Source organism: Trachypithecus francoisi, unplaced genomic scaffold (genome assembly GCF_009764315.1).
Source record: "Trachypithecus francoisi isolate TF-2019V2 unplaced genomic scaffold, Tfra_2.0 Lachesis_group16, whole genome shotgun sequence".
Taxonomy (NCBI): domain Eukaryota; kingdom Metazoa; phylum Chordata; class Mammalia; order Primates; family Cercopithecidae; genus Trachypithecus; species Trachypithecus francoisi.
In genome coordinates, this window is record NW_022681461.1 from 6,301,183 (window position 1) to 6,321,783 (window position 20,601).

The 20,601-nt window shown below is 44.1% G+C and overlaps 1 protein-coding gene across 2 annotated transcripts; it reads left to right on the forward strand.

Moving 5' to 3' along the window:
- Positions 1-4,193: 4,193 nt before the first annotated feature.
- NFIL3 (nuclear factor, interleukin 3 regulated) lies at positions 4,194-20,302 on the forward strand. Of its 2 annotated transcripts, none has more exons than XM_033236800.1 (2): positions 4,194-4,408; positions 18,442-20,302. In XM_033236800.1, the coding sequence occupies exon 2, from the start codon at positions 18,614-18,616 to the stop codon at positions 20,000-20,002; it is 1,389 nt and encodes a 462-aa protein (XP_033092691.1). In that variant the 5' UTR covers positions 4,194-4,408; positions 18,442-18,613; the 3' UTR covers positions 20,003-20,302. The 2 variants fall into 2 exon arrangements, with proteins under 2 accessions (XP_033092691.1, XP_033092690.1); XM_033236799.1 differs by lacking the exon at positions 4,194-4,408 and adding an exon at positions 4,944-5,175.
- Positions 20,303-20,601: the final 299 nt, after the last annotated feature.

A 20,601-nucleotide genomic window follows, 5' to 3' on the forward strand; every position in this document is an offset into this window, starting at 1 on the left:
CACGTTTCAGTTTTTGTAACAGTGTACTTGCAACATTTTCTCTTCTTTGCAAAATCACCTCTTTCTGGTCTTTTCCTGGGTCCTTTGGAAATGCTTTGAAATGTATTCAGACCATCAGCTGCTTTTGTCTGGGGAAATCATGTCGTTGGTGTAGAGATCTAATTTCTTTCTTAGCTTGAGCAAGAGCTGCTTAATAGGAAACATTTTGCTTCCCATACTTTAAAGCCATCGCTTCTACAGGGAATGTTATTTGACCATCTTCTATTACCCAATTTCCCACAAAAGCTAGTTTTTGAAAAAGAAGACCAAGCATGCTAATAGAACTCCTGCTAATGGAGCCACGTGGCAAAGTTAGGCGACTAAGAGGCAGAGGCTGGAAGACAGAGTGGAAATCTTAAAAACTACAATGTCTAGGTTGTGGCTGGGATAGGTAGGTGGCAAGAGCAAAGAGAAAAGTGGATGTTTGGTGGAATGAAGGAATCCCAGGGAGTAATGAGGATCTGAATGACTGGAGAAAGGCCAAAGGAAAAAAGAATCAATAGAGTAAATCAAGAGAAAGAAATTTAAAAAGATAAAAGGTCAACAAAGGTAGAAAAATTACAAGAAAAGGCAAAGCGGAAGAGGAAGACAGAGGTGAAAGATTAAAAATGGCATGAAGAGCAGAAATAAAAGTGCATGAGTGAAGGAAAGAAATATCATTCCAGGAAGTTTCTGCCTCAACAGTCAATGACTCACTGCATCAAAGCCAAAATCCCAGCATAAAGCACGCACTGATGGGCGTGGGGAGGAGAACCTCACTAAGGCTACCATGCTAGCTCACATCTTAAAGTCTCCACTTGAAAACAAAACAGGTCTGGTGCTGTGACTCACACCTGTAATTCTAGCACTTTGGGAGGCCAAGGTGGGAGGACTGCTTGAGCCCAGGTGTCTGAGACCAGCCTGAGCAACACAGAGAGACACCAACTCTAAAAAAAATATATATTAAAAAATTAGCAAGGCATGGTAGTGTGCACCTGCAGTCCCAGCTACTTGGAAGGCTGAGGTTGGAGGATTGCTTGAGCCTGGGGGGATCAGGGCTGCAGTGAGCCGTGGTCATGCCACTGCCCTCCAGTGTGGGCAACACAGCAAGATCCTGTCTCAACAACAACAACAACAACAACAACAACAACAACAAAAACTATATGCTATGGATTCCTAGAAACTGAACTTTTGTTCCTGGAGTTTAATAAAAAGACACAAGATGGTCCATAAACATACTACAGTGGAAAGAAAATGATCCTGGCACACAGGAGCCCTGATGCAGGCTGCTGGTCACCAGACCAGACAGGAGGTCACCAAAGGGCTTTTAGCTATCGAAGTTTTTCAACAAAGAAATCCAGAAATCCAATGCACAAAACAGATAGGGTGGAGCTGCCCAATTTGGTTGCCAGGTAGGCAGCCCGTCTTTTAATCACTGAGTCCCCCCTCTCTGCCCCGTTACCAGGACATCTCTGTAGAACTCCCCTGTGAGAGGACTCAGACTGTCCAGCCTCTGGGTAGGTAAGTTCTGCAGTCTTTTATTTTTTAATGAATTGCTTGCCTAAACTGAAAATCAGGATATTTTACCAAAAAAAAAAAAAAAAAAGTCAACTTTCTTTTGAATAATTGGAGCTGTGGGCTCTGCAGTCTTATTTTTTAATGAATTGCTTGCCTAACCTGAAAATCAGGATATTTCACCAAAAAAAAAAAAAAAAAAAAAAGTCAACATTCTTTTGAATAATTGGAGCTGTGGGCTCCTGGAAACAGCAACTGATGAGAGCTGAAAACCAGCATTCTTCAATGGGTCACCTTCTTTTTGCCACAGTCCATGTGTGGCTAATGTCCTGAATTCTCATTACCCATCTGATTTTACAGCTACTCCTGCCTAGTGAGGTCCACTGTAAAATCCCTGGGATATATGTATGGCCTCTTAGGGATGTTCCAGCTCAAAACATTCTGCAGCTGTAGAACAATTATTACTGTATTAAATCAAATCATTACTAAATTACAAATTCCTAGTAAATTCCTATTTTAGTAAGAAGTCACTGTTTTAGTCATTCTGTTCTCAAGCTATAGCTCTTATATTTGCTTAGTCAGAAACCATGTTGACAGTATAATAAAATGAATTAGAATGTGGTTGATTGTCTTCTGCTGGTAGTTCTCATCCCTGTCCCAGCCACCTCCTCCCTTGCCCCTGCCCTCCATCCACCCCCAGCACTGAGAGGTTGCTGAGAGCAAGAACCCCTTCCTCCTCCTCCTGAGAACCTCACTGCCCAGCTCCACCATCAGGCACATGCTGATGTCTTCCCAGAAGCCTCCCTATCCTGGTTAATTTGTGTCAAATATCTTAGGTTTTTATGCTCCATTTACTCGGGTTAATCTGCAAATACTTACCTACTCTGTGAATGTTCTAGGATATATATTAGACACATCATCACTTGGGCCCTGGGGACAGATCCTTCATCCTATTGTTTAGTGGTTTCCTAATCACCAGGAGGAGCTAAAGAGTTGTTTTCTAAGCTGGTATCTCAGACACCTTTTGCACTTCCTCTGATTTCCAACTTAGCTGGTAACAATGAATGATGCACAAATATAATACATACCCGATCTAAAATACTCCAAGTAATTCTAGGAGCATCCGATTTCAAAATTCAGCATAAAGAATAAGTTTCCAGGTTGAGAGAATTCCTCCAGCATCACTGCCTGGGGTGGCTCCAGGCACGTTCTTTACCTATCTTGAAGGTTGAGTTGTCTTTAAAGAGAGACATTTACTACCCATTCTACAACGACTTTGAAATTCCATGAAATTATTCAAAATGCACAACAAGGTGAGAACACGTGAAGGGGAGGGTAGACTATGCAGGGCAACCCTGGATTTCTAAACAATAACTGCATTTCTGACCCCGAAAAGGCAACTGATTTGTGGATATGATTTTAATTTCATCTAGGAGAGGTTTTCAAAGGTATAAATAGGCATTGAAAGGTTTTGGCAAAAAGGAAACTATCAGTACATTTGACAAAAGTGGCCAGGCGCAGTGGCACGCGCCTGTAATCCCACTACCAGGGAGGCTGTGGCCAGAGGATCTTTTGAGCCCAGGAGTTCCAGGCCAACCTGGATAACATAGTAAGACCCCATCTTGAATTACTATATATGTATGAGAAAAGGGGAGATTATAAACTAAAATCAGGATTTGTTCTCATGAAGACAGTCAAGTTTGGAAAATGTGTAGTCGAGGGGATGTGGATCTTGCATTAGTCAGTACTGGGAAGATGGCTTCGGGGAACACGCTAAGCCCATATTGTACGTCTGAGTTTTCAGAGCCTTGTTAATAGAGCTGTATTACCAGATAAATTACGAACAAGAGTGCGTTCAAAACCACAACACTGCCCCAGGAGGCCTTCCAAAAACCCAACTGACAGGTGATAAAAAATTTTTAAATATGACTCGGGTGCTTACGATATTAACTGCGCAAGAATGGGAAAGGTAGAAAAGACAATCTTGGCGAGTAGATCTGCTGCTCATGGCAGACGCTAGAGATGGTACCTGGGTGTTCACTCTGCTCTTCTCTTTACTTTGGTTATTGCTTTTTAAAAACGAAAGGGGCAAAAAAGAAGTGGAAAGTCGTGGAGCACTCGGCCCAGCCCCCACGTAGTTCAAGTAGAGCAGGAGGGAGCTGGCTGGTGGAGGTCCTGCCCACCTGCCACACTCCGTATTTGGGCAAGCCTGTGAGTCACTGTCGGTAACATGGCTCCCTTCGCTAAGGCCAGCACTGACCCACTATCCATGTATCGGTAAACGCAGGGAGTGTGCCACGTGCCTTGACAGTCTAGCGCGTAGACTTAAGAAGTCGCGGCTAGGTGCTCTTTTTCCCATTTTTTTACGTCTCTTCCGTAGCCCGGGAATTTGGGAGAGAAGACTATCGTATCCAGTTAGAGGCAGAAATGACACTAAGCAGCTATCAGCTCAAGATCACAGAAGAGATCCCGCGCGGCCGTCTCAAGCCCCAGCACCAAACGCCAGTGGGCGTCCCAGTGGGGCGCACCCGGAGCGCGGACCTTCACATCCCCCGAGGAACGCCGCACCCGCGTGGCGGGGGTGGGTAGATGGACCTCAGCGAGCCTCGTTTCCTAGTCGTGTTACGCAACAACTTTGCAGCCGTCATCTTCGCCCTAATTGTGCAGGGGGCGGTGTTTTGTGCGTGGAGCTTTCCCTCCCGGCTCCGGGCCGTCGCGGCTCTCGGAGAGGCGCCGGGGCATTTTCATCGCTGCCTCCGCGGCGCAGCCCCGCGTAGCTGCCCGGCCGCGCCAACGCCTTCCCTGCCACAGCTCGCCCCGAGTGTTGGCAGCTTGCCAGCCACCACCCCCCGCCTTCCCTCCTGCCCACCCCAAGGTAGGGCTCCTCTCGGGAGTGTGCCGGGAAGGGGAGGCCGAGGTCCCTGCCACGCCCGGGTAGCCGCAGCCCGCAGTGCTCGGTCGGCAACAGGTAGCCCGGCCGGCTGCGGCTCTCAGGAAGACAAAAAGCGCCTCTGCGAGCCAGTGAGGGTCGCGGGGTGCGCAGAGCCACCGCAGCGACCGGGAGGGTGAAGGAAGCCAAGAGCGGACGGGGCGGTGGGACTGGGGGCTCCCGGGTTCCTCCGCAGGCTCGCTCCGGTCCTGTCGGCCGCGCGGGCCGTTGCGCAACCCTCGTTACGCCGGGCATGGGGCGCCAGCCCTCGCGGGCGCTCGGACCGCGGTGGCCCTGGCCGGGGAAGGACGCAAGCTGGTAGTGGCGCCGCCGCGGAGGGGGAGCTGAGGGCGGAGAAGCGGGGCGTGGCCGCCGAGAGCCCGCCCCGGCCCGCCCCTGCCGGCCGCGGCCATTGGCGGCGGGCCGGGGGCGGGTGCAGGCGCGGCGATTGGGGCCGCGGCCGCCAGTCACGCGGGGCTGGCGGGCGGCGACGTAGCGCGGCGCTCGGAACTGACCTACTAACACACATCTCTCGGCGCGGCCACGGCGCCCGCGGACCCGGCGCGCCCGCCCGCCTCCCGCGCCGCGCCCTCGCCGCCGCCCGCCTCCCGCCGCGGCCCCGGAGGCCCGGCCCGGCCCGAGCCCCGAGCGCCGGCGGCCCGACTCGCGGCCGCCCCTTTCTTTCTCCTCGCCGGCCCGAGAGCAGGAACACGGTAAGCGCTCCGCCCACCGCCGGCTGGGGGCCCGGCGACTGCTCCCCGGGCGCGCTGCGGGCGGGCGGGCGCGGGGTGCTGGCCGCGCAGTGTGCGGGGTCGGGCTGTAAGCTGGGCTCGCCAGCAGCGGCGAGTGCGCGCGGGGCATTCATTACATAAACTTTTGCTGCCTTGTCAGGATGGGACTCGCCACCTTAAGGTGGCTGCTTTGATTGCAGCGCCTTCGCGCCGGCACGTAGTCCTGGCTGGTTTGCGCTCTCCCCCCGCTGCTGTTGCATAATGTCTCCTGATTTCAGGAAAATTGATGTTTTGGTAGAGAAGAGCGCCAGGCAGGCTGAGCCCTCTCCGAGCGGGAAGATGCTCTTTCCTCTCTAGTGTCTTTCTTTCTTGTTCCTTCCCGGGGGCTGGCGGCGTAGGGGGGAGAGGACTTGGGGGTTGAGGAATGGGGAATAGTCTTGATTTGCTTGGTGAGAAAACGGGTTGGTAGCGTGAACGGTGACGGCATTCGGAGAATGCCTGCGCGGCGTTTGTTTGTGTCAGGGGCTGTGTCTGCACAGACGTTTTCCACCCTGTTTGTCGTCAGCGTGTTTTACAAGCCCTCGGGAAGGTTGTGGGATTTGTCCTTTCATACATTGCATAATCTGCCCACGGTGAAATGTTGGCAAGGATTGCGGGCTGATGTGGGAATATGCGCGTATGTGTGCAATGATTTGGTAATTGAGGCGCAGCATTGGATATTAGATCGTTATTTATGCCTATATTACGTCCCAAATAAACAGGTTTTAAAACGATACTACAAAACCTAAAAGCAAGAATTGCTCGGGTTGAATTCTGATCTTGGGTACTACTGGGGTTCGCCCTTTCAATGTTCTCAGCTGTTATTTTTAAATCTGGGACGAACCATTGTGACGTTTACCTCCCTTTCCTAATTTTAATGCATTCCATTCGATCAGCCCTTTTTCTCACCTTATTGTCATCGCTTTTTCAGACACGACAAGACAAATCACATAATAGTTTCCTGGAAATGTTGTATTATGTAACTGCCGAATTTGCTGGCAGTGAGCATAGAGAGGGAGCTAATTACGTGATTTTATAATCTTGCTACAAAGAAAGTAGGACAGTCTCAGCCTTTAAGAATGTCACTATAACAGTTTTTTTTTTCGTAAGGATATTTTAAACAGGAAAGTAGACAACCGGGTAAGCATGGAGTTTGCTCATGCTGCCGAATGTGTGTCTTTTGCCCTAAATGAAACGCGCGTTCTTCTAAATTTAGCCCTATCACATTTTAACAATTGTGGCCTCGCAGTGCTATTTCTGGTGTTTTCTCTAGGGCTGTGTGCAAATACAAGTTCAAGGCCATTTGCTGTAGTTTTAACTACACGCCTTCGGAGACCTTTGATAAGATTGTATTTTTAGGAAGGCATTTCGCAGCGCCCGGTGATTTGCTGGATGCTGGCTCCCATTTATGTTTTTAAAGGACACTTTAGGAAACTGCTGTTCTCTGAGAACAGCGGGGAATGGTCAAGTGCCATCTTCTGTTCTTGGTTTTTGTAAATAACAACAGTAAGTGAGGTCAGAAGTATTTATTTACCCCCAGATCAGATATGACCTATGGGAAACAGATATAGGTTAGTAGATCGTATTTTTGTCTGGATACCCTAGTTTTACTCATGTGAAGATGTATGAATATGTAATTTGCCCAAATATTTAATTTCTTCCTGGACTGTTACATAGTGATTATGTGTGAATATATGTATATGATGGGATGTATATATCGTAACATTTAAATTAAGTGCAGGGTTTTTTTTGGGGGGGGGTGGACGTCTCTGGAACAGAGTATATTACCCCAAATAATTGCAGTCGCTTTCCAAGAAGCTAGTTGCTCTAGGCCCCCAGCTTCAGACCCCCGACCTACTTTGCGAGCTCGCGAGGGAGTCCCGGCCCTGTAGGGGCAGCGTGGCGCCACCTTCCGATGGGGATCTCCAATGGCGCGTCCGTGCGGCCCCCAGTGCGCCGCTCCCTCTTGCGGGCCGGTGGGGTCTGCGAGAAGCCGGGGCTGGGGGCGGGTCTGGTAGTGGCGGGCGGGGACCTCGGGTCGGGACCGAGAAGCGCCTCCGGGCGGCAGTTATACTGGGGCTGCTCGGTGGCCTGCGCTCCTCCCTGCCCCCTCCCCACATTCCTTTGTTCTGGCGCGGGGGGTCCTCGCGGCGCCGAGGCCCCGCTGCGCCGCCCACCCGGAGGGAGGGGGGTCTCTGGGAGGCGCCGCGTGGGGGCGCGGCCGGTGGAGCCCGGGCCCTAGGGATCGGCCCGGGTCGGAGTGCGGGTGCGCTCCGGGTTCGCCCGGGCCGCAGGAGCCGGGGAGCCGGGGAGCCAGGGAGCCAGGGAGCCAGGGACCGCGGCGCCCGCACGGGGCGGACAGGGGCAGCGCGGGCGACCCGGAGTGCCTGCGTCTCGGCGGCCCTCCCTCCAACAGGGCAAATCCAGGGGCCTGACTCCGCGCCTGTTCTGCGGTGAGGTTCTGAAACCTGCAGACACCTTTGTTCCAAGAGTCTTCATTGTATTTCTGAGCGAAGCGCGTCTCCATTCTTGAAGTGAAAAAGACCTTAAGAGAAACCTCCAAACGTCCACCGACCACAGAAATTGGGGGTGGGGGCGCTCCAGTATTGATAGTGATTAAAAAAGAAGTCCTCAGCTTGATTTTGGCCAGTTGAGTTGAGCCGATTTTTTTAAAACCTTTAATTTATATGGTCAAAGGCTAGAGAGAACACTGATCTCCAGAGTTCAAAATAAAATCAAAATACCCACATAGACGCTGCTGTCCTCCTGTAAAACTACAGTACTTTCATCCTGGCATAACGACTTCCAAGATTGTACCCATGCGGGAACTCACAGTGAATTCATGGAGACATCACAGATGCTCTCTTGAAGCATATCAACGCAATGTGCTCTTTGTTGAAAACTGACCAAAAACTTGGCTTCTATGGGATCATATGCTACACCCCTATCCCTAATCAGTTTCCCTCTTGTTACAGGCAGTAGTTAGAGAACAGGCATCGGTGAGGTACAGATCCTAAGAGCACAGGCCCTGGGCTCACAAGAACCCTGGGTCCCAGGCCCCAGCTTGTTATCTTCCTCCACTGTCCTGATTTCCATCACTCTCCAGGGTAAACTGAGGGAATAAAACCTGTTGACATAGTTGGTTGTGAGGAGTTCAGTAAATGTTTCCTGTATTATTGACCAGCAGCCAGAATCTTTGTGTTGTGTGTGTGTGTCAGTCAGTATTGACCTTCATTTTTCTCTTTGTAAATCTCTTTGCAGTAATAGTAAGGATTCATGTTGGAATTAAGTCTATAAGATCTTTCTTGGATACTTTTTTTGTTCTAATAATTTTTTTTTTTTCCTGAAAACTTTGCCATTGTGTTCAATGTTAATTTCAGTTTAAGGGGAATTCCTGACAGGATTGCAGAACCTCAAACTTCCCAAGTCATTGGGTTAATGTTTTGGGGAGCTGCTTGAAGGAATAGAGAGATGAGTCGATTATAGTAGCAGGAATGAAGGGACAAGTGCCGTATTAATAGCTCAGCTCTTTCCAATTCCCTTACACATTCTGGGACTCATTTTCTGTAGCCTGAATGATTTCTCTATCTAAAACTTTGTGGTCTGAGATCAGCAGTGGATGGTGAGACACCACACATCAGCTCTCTTGTAGGGGGTATATGTAGCCTGAAAACTAAGGCCGGTCCTGTGAAAGTGTTTATATTTGACCCTTTTGACTAACAGAAGAAATTTTCATTTGGTTTACCCTTACACTTGCGACATAGGTCAGGCTTCAGTAAGACTCATGAGCAGCGAAGACAGCCTGGAACTGATAGGCATCGCTGCCTTTTGATACTTATCATTCTTCAGAAAAGAGATTAAGAGTTAGTATTTACTAAACTTATACTCTGCATGTGCCAGGCACAGTGTTGAGGGGCTCTGTTATCGTCCACATTTCATAGAGGAGGAAATGGAAACTCGGAGAAATGAATTAGCAGCCCAGGTCGCAGAGCCTGAAAACCAGATGGGGAAATTTGCACCTCAACAAAGTGTATTCTCACACTTACTGTAGTTTTTGAAACAATTTCCTTTTCTGGGTTAAAGGCTTATTTTTGTGCAGTGCAGTTATAACATCACTGTGATGCAACAGCCTGAAAATTAAAACTCTTGGTGAGAGGCCTTTCGGACGTTGAGCAATGTGCCTGACTCACCAGCTGAGTGGATTTTTCTAGTTGACCTTGCCTTGGTCATTAGAGTCAATTTCGAGATGTAAATGCGATTGCAGCATGGAATGGAAAAGGTGCAGTCATATTGCCTGGGCTTTATTTTTACCCAGGTTAAACTCATATACTTCATGATTTCCATTGTAATCCAGATGCCATTGATGCTGTTAAAGTTGTTTATTTTTAATTTGTATTGAGGAATGAGAGCACGCTTGGGATTCAATTCAAAATATAACAGAAACAATGTAATTGAAATTTCCTTTAATATTCATTTCTTGTTTTTGTAAGGTATGCCTGTGTTTCACAGGGTTTACCACATTGTTTGATATCCTGTTATTTTTCTAAATTATATTTGAGTTGATTTCTATCCAGGTTGGACTTGTATGAGAATGTTGAAAGACGTTGACCTTTGATCACAGACATTACATAAGAATTTTTCAGTTTCAAAATGAATTTTTATTACTACTACCTCCAGTTATCTTTCACATTTCTTTGTAACTTTACTGTAGTTAGAAAAAAACACCCAGAACTGTTTCTTGTATGACTTTAATAAGAGCATAGCTTGTTTTATGATAAGAAAGTTTACTTGAGATTTGCTAGATGCCATTTGTTAATAATCTGTGCTTTGAGGACTCAGTTTCATAGGACGGACTCAGAGTGATGTTTATAAGCCTTTTAGTTATCAGAACATGATTCTTTTACTAATTAGCTTTTTAGAGGTCTTAAACTGTAATTAACTGGCCTTCAAATAAACACTAAAAATAAGCATTTAAAAATCTACTCTATTCATAAGGTAGCAAATGACATTTATAATCATCCACTGACTAGAAAAGTGGAAAAAGAAATTAAAGGCGGGCGCGGTGGCTCAAGCCTGTAATCCCAGCACTTTGGGAGGCCGAGACGGGTGGATCACGAGGTCAGGAGATCGAGACCATCCTGGTCTACACGGTGAAACCCCGTCTCTACTAAAAAATACAAAAAACTAGCCGGGCGAGGTGGCGGGCGCCTGTAGTCCCAGCTACTCGGGAGCTGAGGCAGGAGAATGGCGTAAACCCAGGAGGCGGAGCTTGCAGTGAGCGAGATCGCGCCACTGCACTCCAGCCTGGGCGACAGAGCTAGACTCCGTCTCACAAAAAAAAAAAAAAAAAAAAAGAAATTAAAAAGCCAAGTGAAGCAAGTTGGGATGATTCTACATGATCATTAGAAACTTTCAGGAATTTTCTCGGCCTGACTGCCCCCCCAGCCCACCATTTACACCGTGTTGCATGTATTACTTATTCATTGGAGGATTTCCTACAACTGGGTTACTTTGTGATTGTTGATGTCCTTGTAAGATTTCAGATTAGTTGCTACACTGATCAGTTATCTTTTCAGAAGTTTCAAGATATTAATAGTCCCCACTTTTAAGTTTCTATAGATTTAAAAAAAATTATTACTGTCCTGTTTTTCCCCCATGTTACTTCCCATCTTTAGTGAGAGCTGGTCTTATTTCTCAAGCTGTGCAGTTAAGTGTTTGGTCGTGCTAGTGTGTATGTGCTTACTCTTTGCAGACTTCAGAATAATTTAATTGTGTATTAAGTTACAAACACTGATGACCTCTTGAAGAATGTTGTTATACTATTTCACATTTCAATTACTTAAATTACATCAGTGATGTAATAAAATGCAGTGTTGTCATTGTATTTATTAAATTTAAATTTAATTTTCAACTAGTCCTTTGTTGAACTTGAAATATTTTCATTTATCATAAACTGGAACAGGCTTTGACACATTTATTTACGGAGGCACCCAAATAGAAAAAGTAGGTCAATTTGTTGCTGTGATAGAACAGATTCTGGCAGTGTGCAAGTGTGTGTGTGTGTTTGTGTGTGTGTGTGTGTGTCTTGCCTGTCTTGATCAAGTACACATTTCTCTCTAACTTTGGAGTAAGCTGCTTCTTGGGGACAGAATGACCCTTAGAGAGGTTTAACATAGTTTTCTCAATTTAAAAATCCTTTTCTTTTTCAATGGGATTAGAAAATTCTCTTGCAACTTCAGTGTTTTCTGACTGAGTTTTTTCACTCCCCATTTCCTCTGGGTTGTACACGTGTAGTGAATTCTTTTCTTATTTCATCTCTGCTTTTAAATACCAGATTGTGTTCTCATCCATGAAAAGAAGTAAAGTATTTCATTGACACAGATAGTGTGAATTTTACCCACAGGAAGAAAATGTAGGGTTAATATATTGCTAGTGTTCATACTTTAGAAGTATAAAGATATGTGAATTGATTGATTTGATTTTTTCATGAAAATGACATTTATCTCAAAAATAAGCATCTGCTGTCTTACTGGAGAGATGGCTTACAGTTTAACATAATTTAAGCTTACCTTGAAAACATTTTTCTTCCTTTACTGTTATCTATATTATACAACAGGGAGAAAACAATACATTCAGAGAGGAGAGGGAAAATAAGATAATTCTATAATGTTTCCAAATCATTGGGTGGATCAAATAGTATTTCATCTTCTATTGACAGAATTTTAAAAACAAAATATATATAGCAATTTGCCATAAAACTTATCCTTTAGAGATAATTAATAACAAAATGTTCTCAGAGTAGATTTTAATGTTTAGACTATTAGTAAGATTTCAGATGATTGAAACAAAGCATGTTTATTCTTTTCCTTTGTAGAGCTTGGATTGTTAAACATTATTTCTGTGACAGACCAGGGAAGATTAAGGTCTATCATAAACATAAGTAATGAGATAACTCCTCAAGGATAAATTTGGTCTAGAATTATTGTTATGAGGTTATATTATTTTATAGAATTTTCTAAATCAAATCTTGTTCTTAAAAACAATATTTAGGTAATCTGACTTAACCTTTTAATATCTGGGCTTACGAAATATAATTCTTGCTGCATAATTCTTGCTTAGAGAAATAGTGTGATGGACCATACAAAAGTATTAATTAGTGATGGCACCTTCAGAGTATGTACGGAAAAATATGTCAACTGGTATGTAATAATACCTGCTCTTAAATTTCTTTTTTATTTGTGTTTTCAAGGAGAGTCATATCAGGTAATGTGTGTGACGAAGTTGACCGTGCTGAGCACACTAACAGCATAGAATTGGCATGTGGTGCCAATTATTCACCAAAAAAGAAACCTAAGCAGTGACTAATACACCACAACGTTAGATGTTGATTTGAAAAGATGATGCATAGATGAAGTAATTGTTAAATTAATCATAAGGGAAAATATTGAGGCTTGAAATAAATTTGTTAGGTTAGCATAAATCCTGAGGCTTTTTGAAGGCATCATAAACTACTTTTGCGTTTGCTTTAAGTTTATTGTTGAGGGGCATAAGGAGAGCCCAGAACCCATCTGTGCTGAACTGTTGTGTGGTCTTGGGAAGGTCAGCCTGTCTTCTAGCTGATTAATCTGCAAAATGAGAGGGTCAGAGAGACACTGTCCCCCGCCTCATGTTGAAAACAGATTACACTCTTGGATTTGTTAAAAAAAAAAAAAAAATCATAGATGACAGTGTCCACAGCTATCATATTTCTTTTTCTCTATTTAACATAATTAGAATGGCCAGGAGGTTAAAATTTTAGCAGAGATACGAAAATTAGTAAAATGTTTTCTCAATTCATAAATAGTGCCAGATCTGAAACATCTCTAAGGAGGATGGAGAAAAGTTCTAGATAGTATCTTTGCTGGCTTAAAGTAGTTAAGACAGCATCTAAAAGAAGTTAAGGGCCCAGGTGTGGGCCCTTAACTCACCAGAATTACAGGTGATGGCTCATGCCTGTAATTCCAGCACTTTGGGAGGCCGTGGCAGGCGGATCACCTGAGGTAGGGAGATCGAGACCAGCCTGACCAACATGGAGAAACCTTGTCTCTACTAAAAATACAAAATTAGCTGGGCATGGTGGCACATGTCTGTAATCCCAGCTACTCGGGAGGCTGAGGCAGGAGAATCGTTTGAACCCGGGAGGTGGAGGTTGCAGTGAGTTGAGATCGCGCCATTGCACTCCAGCCTGAGCAAAACTCCATCTCAAAAAGAAAAAAAAAAGTCAAGCTAGCATAGTGCCTTACTGCGCCCAAAGTAACTTAGTAAAGGGGCGTGTATTACTTAGAATTGAAAGTGACACAAAAGAGAACTGTGTGTAAATAAGACTGCATTGCACAGATGCAAACCACCTGTGAAAGTGTAGGAGAGAGTAAAGGAACTGGACTGGAATGTAAGCTCTGCCATTTAACTAGCTGTGTGACGCTGGGCAAGTCACTTGACTTCTGTGAGCCTTAGTTTTCTCATCTGAAAGTAGTCATTGAAAGTGAATGAAGGAAAGCAGGTCAGGCTCCCAGTGCCCGTTCTGTGGTAAGTGTTCAATAAATGGCACCTATTATGATTGTTATTGTTATCTCCATGACAAGAAGAAAGCCTGCACCCCAGGCCCATGTCTGTGCAACTCTGCACTCACACCTGGTTCCCCTCTGCTCACCTGTTTGTCTCCCACCCACGACTGAGTGCCTGGTCTCCAGAGTTTGGTTTTTCCTCTCCCTGTTTATGTGCCCCCAGTCTCCCCTTGTGCCCAGTACACAGTGGGTGCTCCATATGTCTTGAGTAAACCAATTAATGAATAAGAGAATCTCTCTGTTAATAAGTAAAATATCTTCTTTACAATTCACATAACACTAAAAGAAAGCATCAAAAAAGTTTTCCGGTTACAAAACTCTCTTTTTTTTTTTTTGAGACGGAGTCTCGCTCTGTCGCCTGGGCTGGAGTGCAGTGGCCGGATCTCAGCTCACTGCAAGCTCCGCCTCCCGGGTTTACGCCATTCTCCTGCCTCAGCCTCCCAAGTAGCTGGGACTACAGACGCCCGCCACCTCGCCCGGCTAGCTTTTTGTATTTTTTATTAGAGACGGGGTTTGACCGTGTTAGCCAGGATGGTCTCGATCTCCCGACCTCGTGATCCGCCCGTCTCAGCCTCCCAAAGTGCTGGGATTACAGGCTTGAGCCACCGCGCCCGGCCAAAACTCTCTTATATAAGGTATATGGGTGACTGTCAATGAAATGTTGTGCACCTAATATCTTCAGGTTTTTGCTAGAAGACTGCAAGTATATTTTAATTTCCACCCTGAAGTAATTCCCAGTGTAGTTGGGCACAAAAGACAAACATGTGGAAACACACACAGTGTATGTGATTATGCCTCTCTCCGGATCATCCCACAATGCTGATAAACTCTTTTTAACACTGCAAGATTATTTGACACATAATATTACAGAAAATACCCTAAGATAGTATGGTGATTTGCCACTGAGTTGTGGAGACCATGAATGTAATATATACAGATGAGAGAAGAATCACAGATTTATAGTGACATGTCATGAAATTCAAATAGGAAGAAGATGATTAAAAACAAATGAGATGGCCGGGTGTGGTGGCTCACGCCTTTAATCCCAGCACTTTGGCAGCCCAAGGTGGACGGATCACCTGAGGTCGGGAGTTCAAGACCAGCCCGACCAACATGGAGAAACCCCATCTACTAAAAATACAAAAGTATCTGGGCATGGCAGCACATGCCTGTAATCCCAGCTACTCAGGAGGCTGAGGCAGGAGAATTGCTTGAACCCTGTAGGCGGAGGCTGTGGTGAGCCAAGATCACACCATTGCACTCCAGCCTGGGCAACAAGAGTGAAACGCCGTCTAAAAAAAAAAGAAAGGAAATGAGGTTTTCTGTAGGTCTTAATGTACCAACAATGTTGTAGAGATGATAAAGTAGACATATAGTAGTTAGACAACTAGAAGACACGAGTTAAGGAAATTTTAAGACAAATGGGGCTATTTTAGTTAAATAGAAATAGGATTGTGAAGGCTCCTTCCCAATTGGGCCCCAACCTTAAAAAGGTCCTCAAAGTTTAGGAAGAGTAACTAAGACAGACAGAATGGTGGGGCATTTCAAAAGCATTACTGTAAAAACTAGTTAGTAAGGCAAAATAAAGGAATCTGATTTTTTTTTTTTAAGAAGGAACAAATAAGATAACACATGAAAGAGAAAGATTCTCAAGTGGAGAAAATAACCAGAATTAATAGTCTGCAAGGGATCATATGATGTTTAAAAACTAAAAGTGGAAAAAAGTAGTGGCCGAGACTATAGTGGAGATTTGAAAGGTGCCTTGGGAAAGGTCAGTGCAGTCGTCTTTAACTGGGATATCTTCCTCTTTACTTCTTCACTTGTTTTACTTTAGCAGGAGGACTTTGCTGAATGGCAGAGTACAGACTGCAACAGAGGAAAGAATCCATTCAATATGTAGAGGAAACTGGGCTTTCATGTTAGAGGATAAAACCTAAATGCAAATTAGAGGAAACAGTATTGTTGGCTGGGCGTGGTGGCTCATGCCTGTAATCCCAGCACTTTGGGAGGCCAAGGCAGGCGAATCACCTAAGATCAGGAGTTCAAGACCAGCTGGCCAACATGGTAAAACCCTGTCTCTACTAAAAATACAAAAAAATTAGCTGGTGGCATGCAACTGTAACCTGAGCTACTCAGGAGGCTGAGGCAGGAGAATCGCTTGAGCCCGGGAGGCAGAGGTTGCAGTGCAGCAAGATTGCGCCACTGCACTCTAGCCTGGGCAGCAGAGCGAGACTCTGTATCAAAAAAAGAAAAAGGAAATAATATTGTTTAAATGATAAATAGGAAGATTCCTTCTCTGCAGCATCATTGCTGACTGTGACATACTCCTTGCCTTCATTTCCCATTAAAGTTTCATTATCAAAGAACAGAAACTTGGTATTCATAATCACAAATTTCTCTGAGTTACGACTAGCTGTTCCCTTAACTGTGTTGGCTCAGTTTAATGGGCAAAAACCTGGCATGAAACATTATTCTTTATGATCCTGAAATTATTACATAATTCCTTTCATTCCTTCTGGAAAAGATAAAAGAAGCTGGCAGGCTTTTCCAATTGATAAAAGTAAACTTCACTTTATTAGTCATTATGAAACTAGGCATAAGAAAGAGATAGTGACATCACGTAAGAACATTACATCTTTTTTTTTTTTTTTTTTTTTTGAGACCAAGTCTCACTTTTGTCCCCCATGCTGGAGTGCAATGGTGCGATCTCGGCTCACTGCAACCTCCGCCTCCTGGGTTCCTGGATTCAAGCAATTCTCCTGCCTCAGCCTCACGAGTGGCTGGGATTACAGGCACCTGCCACCATGCCTAATTTTTGTATTTTTAGTAGAGATGGGGTTTCACCATGTTAGCCAGGCTGGTCTCAAACTCCTGACCTCAGGTGATCCGCCCGCCTCGGCCTCCCAAAGTGCTGGGATGTACAGGCGTGAGCCACCACGCCTGGCTCATTACATCTTTTTAGTATGGTAGGATAAAGTGCTACTGTGTGCAGATCGTGCTGATGAAACCGTTGTTGTACCACGTCTATTTTACGAAAAGTATTACCAACTGGAACATTAAGCAGAGAATCAGTGTCTAGAAACATAGCTAAATTCAAAAGCCCCCATGCAACGATTGCTATTGGAACATAACATGGATTTTTATTAACTCAAGCTAAGGCAATCGTCAGGCCAAATTTGTACTGTAAGTATTTCATCAGTGGAAGAGGAAACTAATGAATGATTCTATTCTTGAGTTCTTATATTTTACTTGAAACTAATTCATATAAATGAAAGAAATTTTTTTCTTTATATTCTCTTGGTTTAAAATAATTTTGTTTCAAGAATGCACTATACTTTTAAAACCCCTTTGAATAGAATAGTGTTTTTTTTTGTTTTGTTTTGTGTGTGTTTTTTTTGTTTTTGTTTTTTTTTTTTTAGATGGAGTCTTGCTCTGTCACCAGGCTGGAGTGCAGTGGCGTGATCTCAGCTCACTGCAATCTCCACCTCCCGGGTTCAAGCGATTCTCCTGCCTCAGCCTCCCGAGTAGCTGGGATTGCAGGCGCACGCCACCACACCCAGCTAATTTTTGTATTTTTTAGTAGAGATAGGGTTTCACCATGTTGGCCAGGATGGTCTCGATCTCCTGACCTCGTGATCTGCCCACTTCGGCATCCCAAAGTGCTGGGAATACAAGCGTGAGCCACGGCGCCTGGCCTAGTAACTGTTTTTTAGTTCAAAGCTACTATGTAACTGAAATCTGAAATCTATTTTGACAGAATTTTCAAGATCACAAGAAGTATTTTGGATACTTCAATGTTGAATGTTTGATAGAACAATTCAAAGGAATCAGAAAAAAAAAATTCTAATCTCTTAAACTCAGATGTTTGTAAAGAGATGGCTTGATCAAGAAGAATCCTTTTCATTTAGCTGCAGTGAGTCACCTGGTGGAATTTGCTGGGTTATAAGCCTACCAGGCAGTCAGGGATGTGATGGGCAGGTTTCTGTCCACGTTAAGGTGTAGATTAAAACCAACAGCTCCGTTGTTAATGTGGCTTTTACTTTAGTTTTTGTAGAAGAAATTTGTCTCCATTTATATTCCATATAGGAGTGCAGAACTTTTTTTTTAATTCATGTTAAAGTTTACTTGGTTAAGTCCCTTTTAAGAGGTGAGCATATTGCTTGGCAGTGATGTAAACATTAGGTAACATTATTTAGAAGCACCACGGTATGCATGTACTATTTAGAAACTTACCAACCAGAGGCTATCTGTCATTTCCTTCCTGTAATTGCCCACACCCAACTATTTCTCCATTTTGCCTCATTAAATACAGCCTTCCTCTATTTCTCCCTGGGCAGAGGTTATTTTTCCCTCACTTTCCTGGACCACATATTCTCTTACTGATAGGTCTTATTAGGGATTTGTCCTTTACAGCTTTATAGTTTAGGTATTTGGGAACTTATTTCCTTTTTGAGAATGCTAACTCGTTGAAAGAAAGAACTGTGGCCGTGCCTCATCTGTGCTTGTACGCCCTACATGCTTAGCATATCTCCTTGTACATAATTTGTAATAAACATTTATCCAATGAATAACTGGGTTTTTTTTTTCTTTTATTCATGTATTGCAGATAACCACGGAGGCCCAACTTCATTCAATAAGGAGCCTGACGGATTTATCCCAGACAGTAGAACAAAAGGAAGAATATTGATGGATTTTAAACCAGAGTTTTTAAAGAGCTTGAGAATACGGGGAAATTAATTTGTTCTCCTCCACACATATATAGGAGAAGGTTGTTTCTGATGCAGCTGAGAAAAATGCAGACCATCAAAAAGGAGCAGGCATCTCTTGATGCCAGTAGCAATGTGGACAAGATGATGGTCCTTAATTCTGCTTTAACGGAAGTGTCTGAAGACTCCACCACAGGTGAGGAGCTGCTTCTCAGTGAAGGAAGTGTGGGGAAAAACAAATCTTCTGCGTGTCGGAGGAAACGGGAGTTCATTCCCGATGAAAAGAAAGATGCGATGTATTGGGAAAAAAGGCGGAAAAATAATGAAGCTGCCAAAAGATCTCGTGAGAAGCGTCGACTGAATGACCTGGTTTTAGAGAACAAACTAATTGCACTGGGAGAAGAAAACGCCACTTTAAAAGCTGAGCTGCTTTCACTAAAATTAAAGTTTGGTTTAATTAGCTCCACAGCATATGCTCAAGAGATTCAGAAACTCAGTAATTCTACAGCTGTGTACTTTCAAGATTACCAGACTTCCAAATCCAATGTGAGCTCATTTGTGGACGAGCACGAACCCTCGATGGTGGCAAGCAGTTGTATTTCTGTCATTAAACACTCTCCACAAAGCTCGCTGTCCGATGTTTCAGAAGTGTCCTCGGTAGAGCACACACAGGAGAGCTCTGTGCAGGGAAGCTGCAGAAGTCCTGAAAACAAGTTCCAGATTATCAAGCAAGAGCCGATGGAATTAGAGAGCTACACAAGGGAGCCAAGAGATGACCGAGGCTCTTACACAGCGTCCATCTATCAAAACTATATGGGGAATTCTTTTTCTGGATACTCACACTCTCCCCCACTACTGCAAGTCAACCGATCCTCCAGCAACTCCCCAAGAACGTCGGAAACCGACGATGGTGTGGTAGGAAAGTCATCTGATGGCGAAGATGAGCAACAGGTCCCCAAGGGCCCCATCCATTCTCCAGTTGAACTCAAGCACGTGCATGCAACGGTGGTTAAAGTTCCAGAAGTGAATTCCTCTGCCTTGCCACACAAGCTCCGGATCAAAGCTAAAGCCATGCAGATCAAAGTAGAAGCCTTTGATAATGAATTTGAGGCCACGCAAAAACTTTCCTCACCTATTGACATGACATCTAAAAGACATTTTGAACTTGAAAAGCATAGTGCCCCAAGTATGGTACATTCTTCTCTTACTCCTTTCTCAGTGCAAGTGACTAACATTCAAGATTGGTCTCTCAAATCGGAGCACTGGCATCAAAAAGAACTGAGTGGCAAAACTCAGAATAGTTTCAAAACTGGAGTTGTTGAAATGAAGGACAGTGGCTACAAAGTTTCTGACCCAGAGAATTTGTATTTGAAGCAGGGGATAGCAAACTTATCTGCAGAGGTTGTCTCTCTGAAGAGACTTATAGCCACACAACCAATCTCTGCTTCAGACTCTGGGTAAATTACTACTGATAAGAGCTGGGCATTTAGAAAGATGTCATTTGCAATAGAGCAGTCCGTTTTGTATTATGCTGAATTTTCACTGGACCTGTGATGTCATTTCACTGTGATGTGCACATGTTGTCTGTTTGGTGTCTTTCTGTGCACAGATTATGATGACGATTAGATTGTGTTATTACTCTGCCTGTGTATAGTCTAATAGTCCATGCAAAGGCTGTATATATTGAACATTATTTTTGTTGTTCTATTATAAAGTGTGTAAGTTACCAGTTTCAATAAAGGATGGGTGACAAACACAGAACTCCTGCTCCATTGCATTTGATTTGATGGAAAAGAAAAATCAATTTAAGTTACAAAAATAAATATTAAGCTATTTTACATTTTATATGGGGGAGTTTTCTCCCCTGAATAAGAGAAAACTGAAGTGCTAAGTTCAGCAAAGAATTTGTTTTTCCAGGCTATCAGTTGGAAAACCTTCTAAAGAGAAAGAAAAGAAAAATAACAGTGAATTTTCTTGCATTCAAGACGAATTCACTAAATTACTTTGTATTATATATTTTTCTGTAAAATTATGTTTTCTCTATAATTTTCTTAAGTATA

Excerpts from the sequence above, each read along its gene's own strand:
- NFIL3 (XM_033236800.1), top strand. The coding sequence starts at position 18,614 with ATGCAGCTGAGAAAAATGCAGACCATCAAAAAGGAGCAGGCATCTCTT.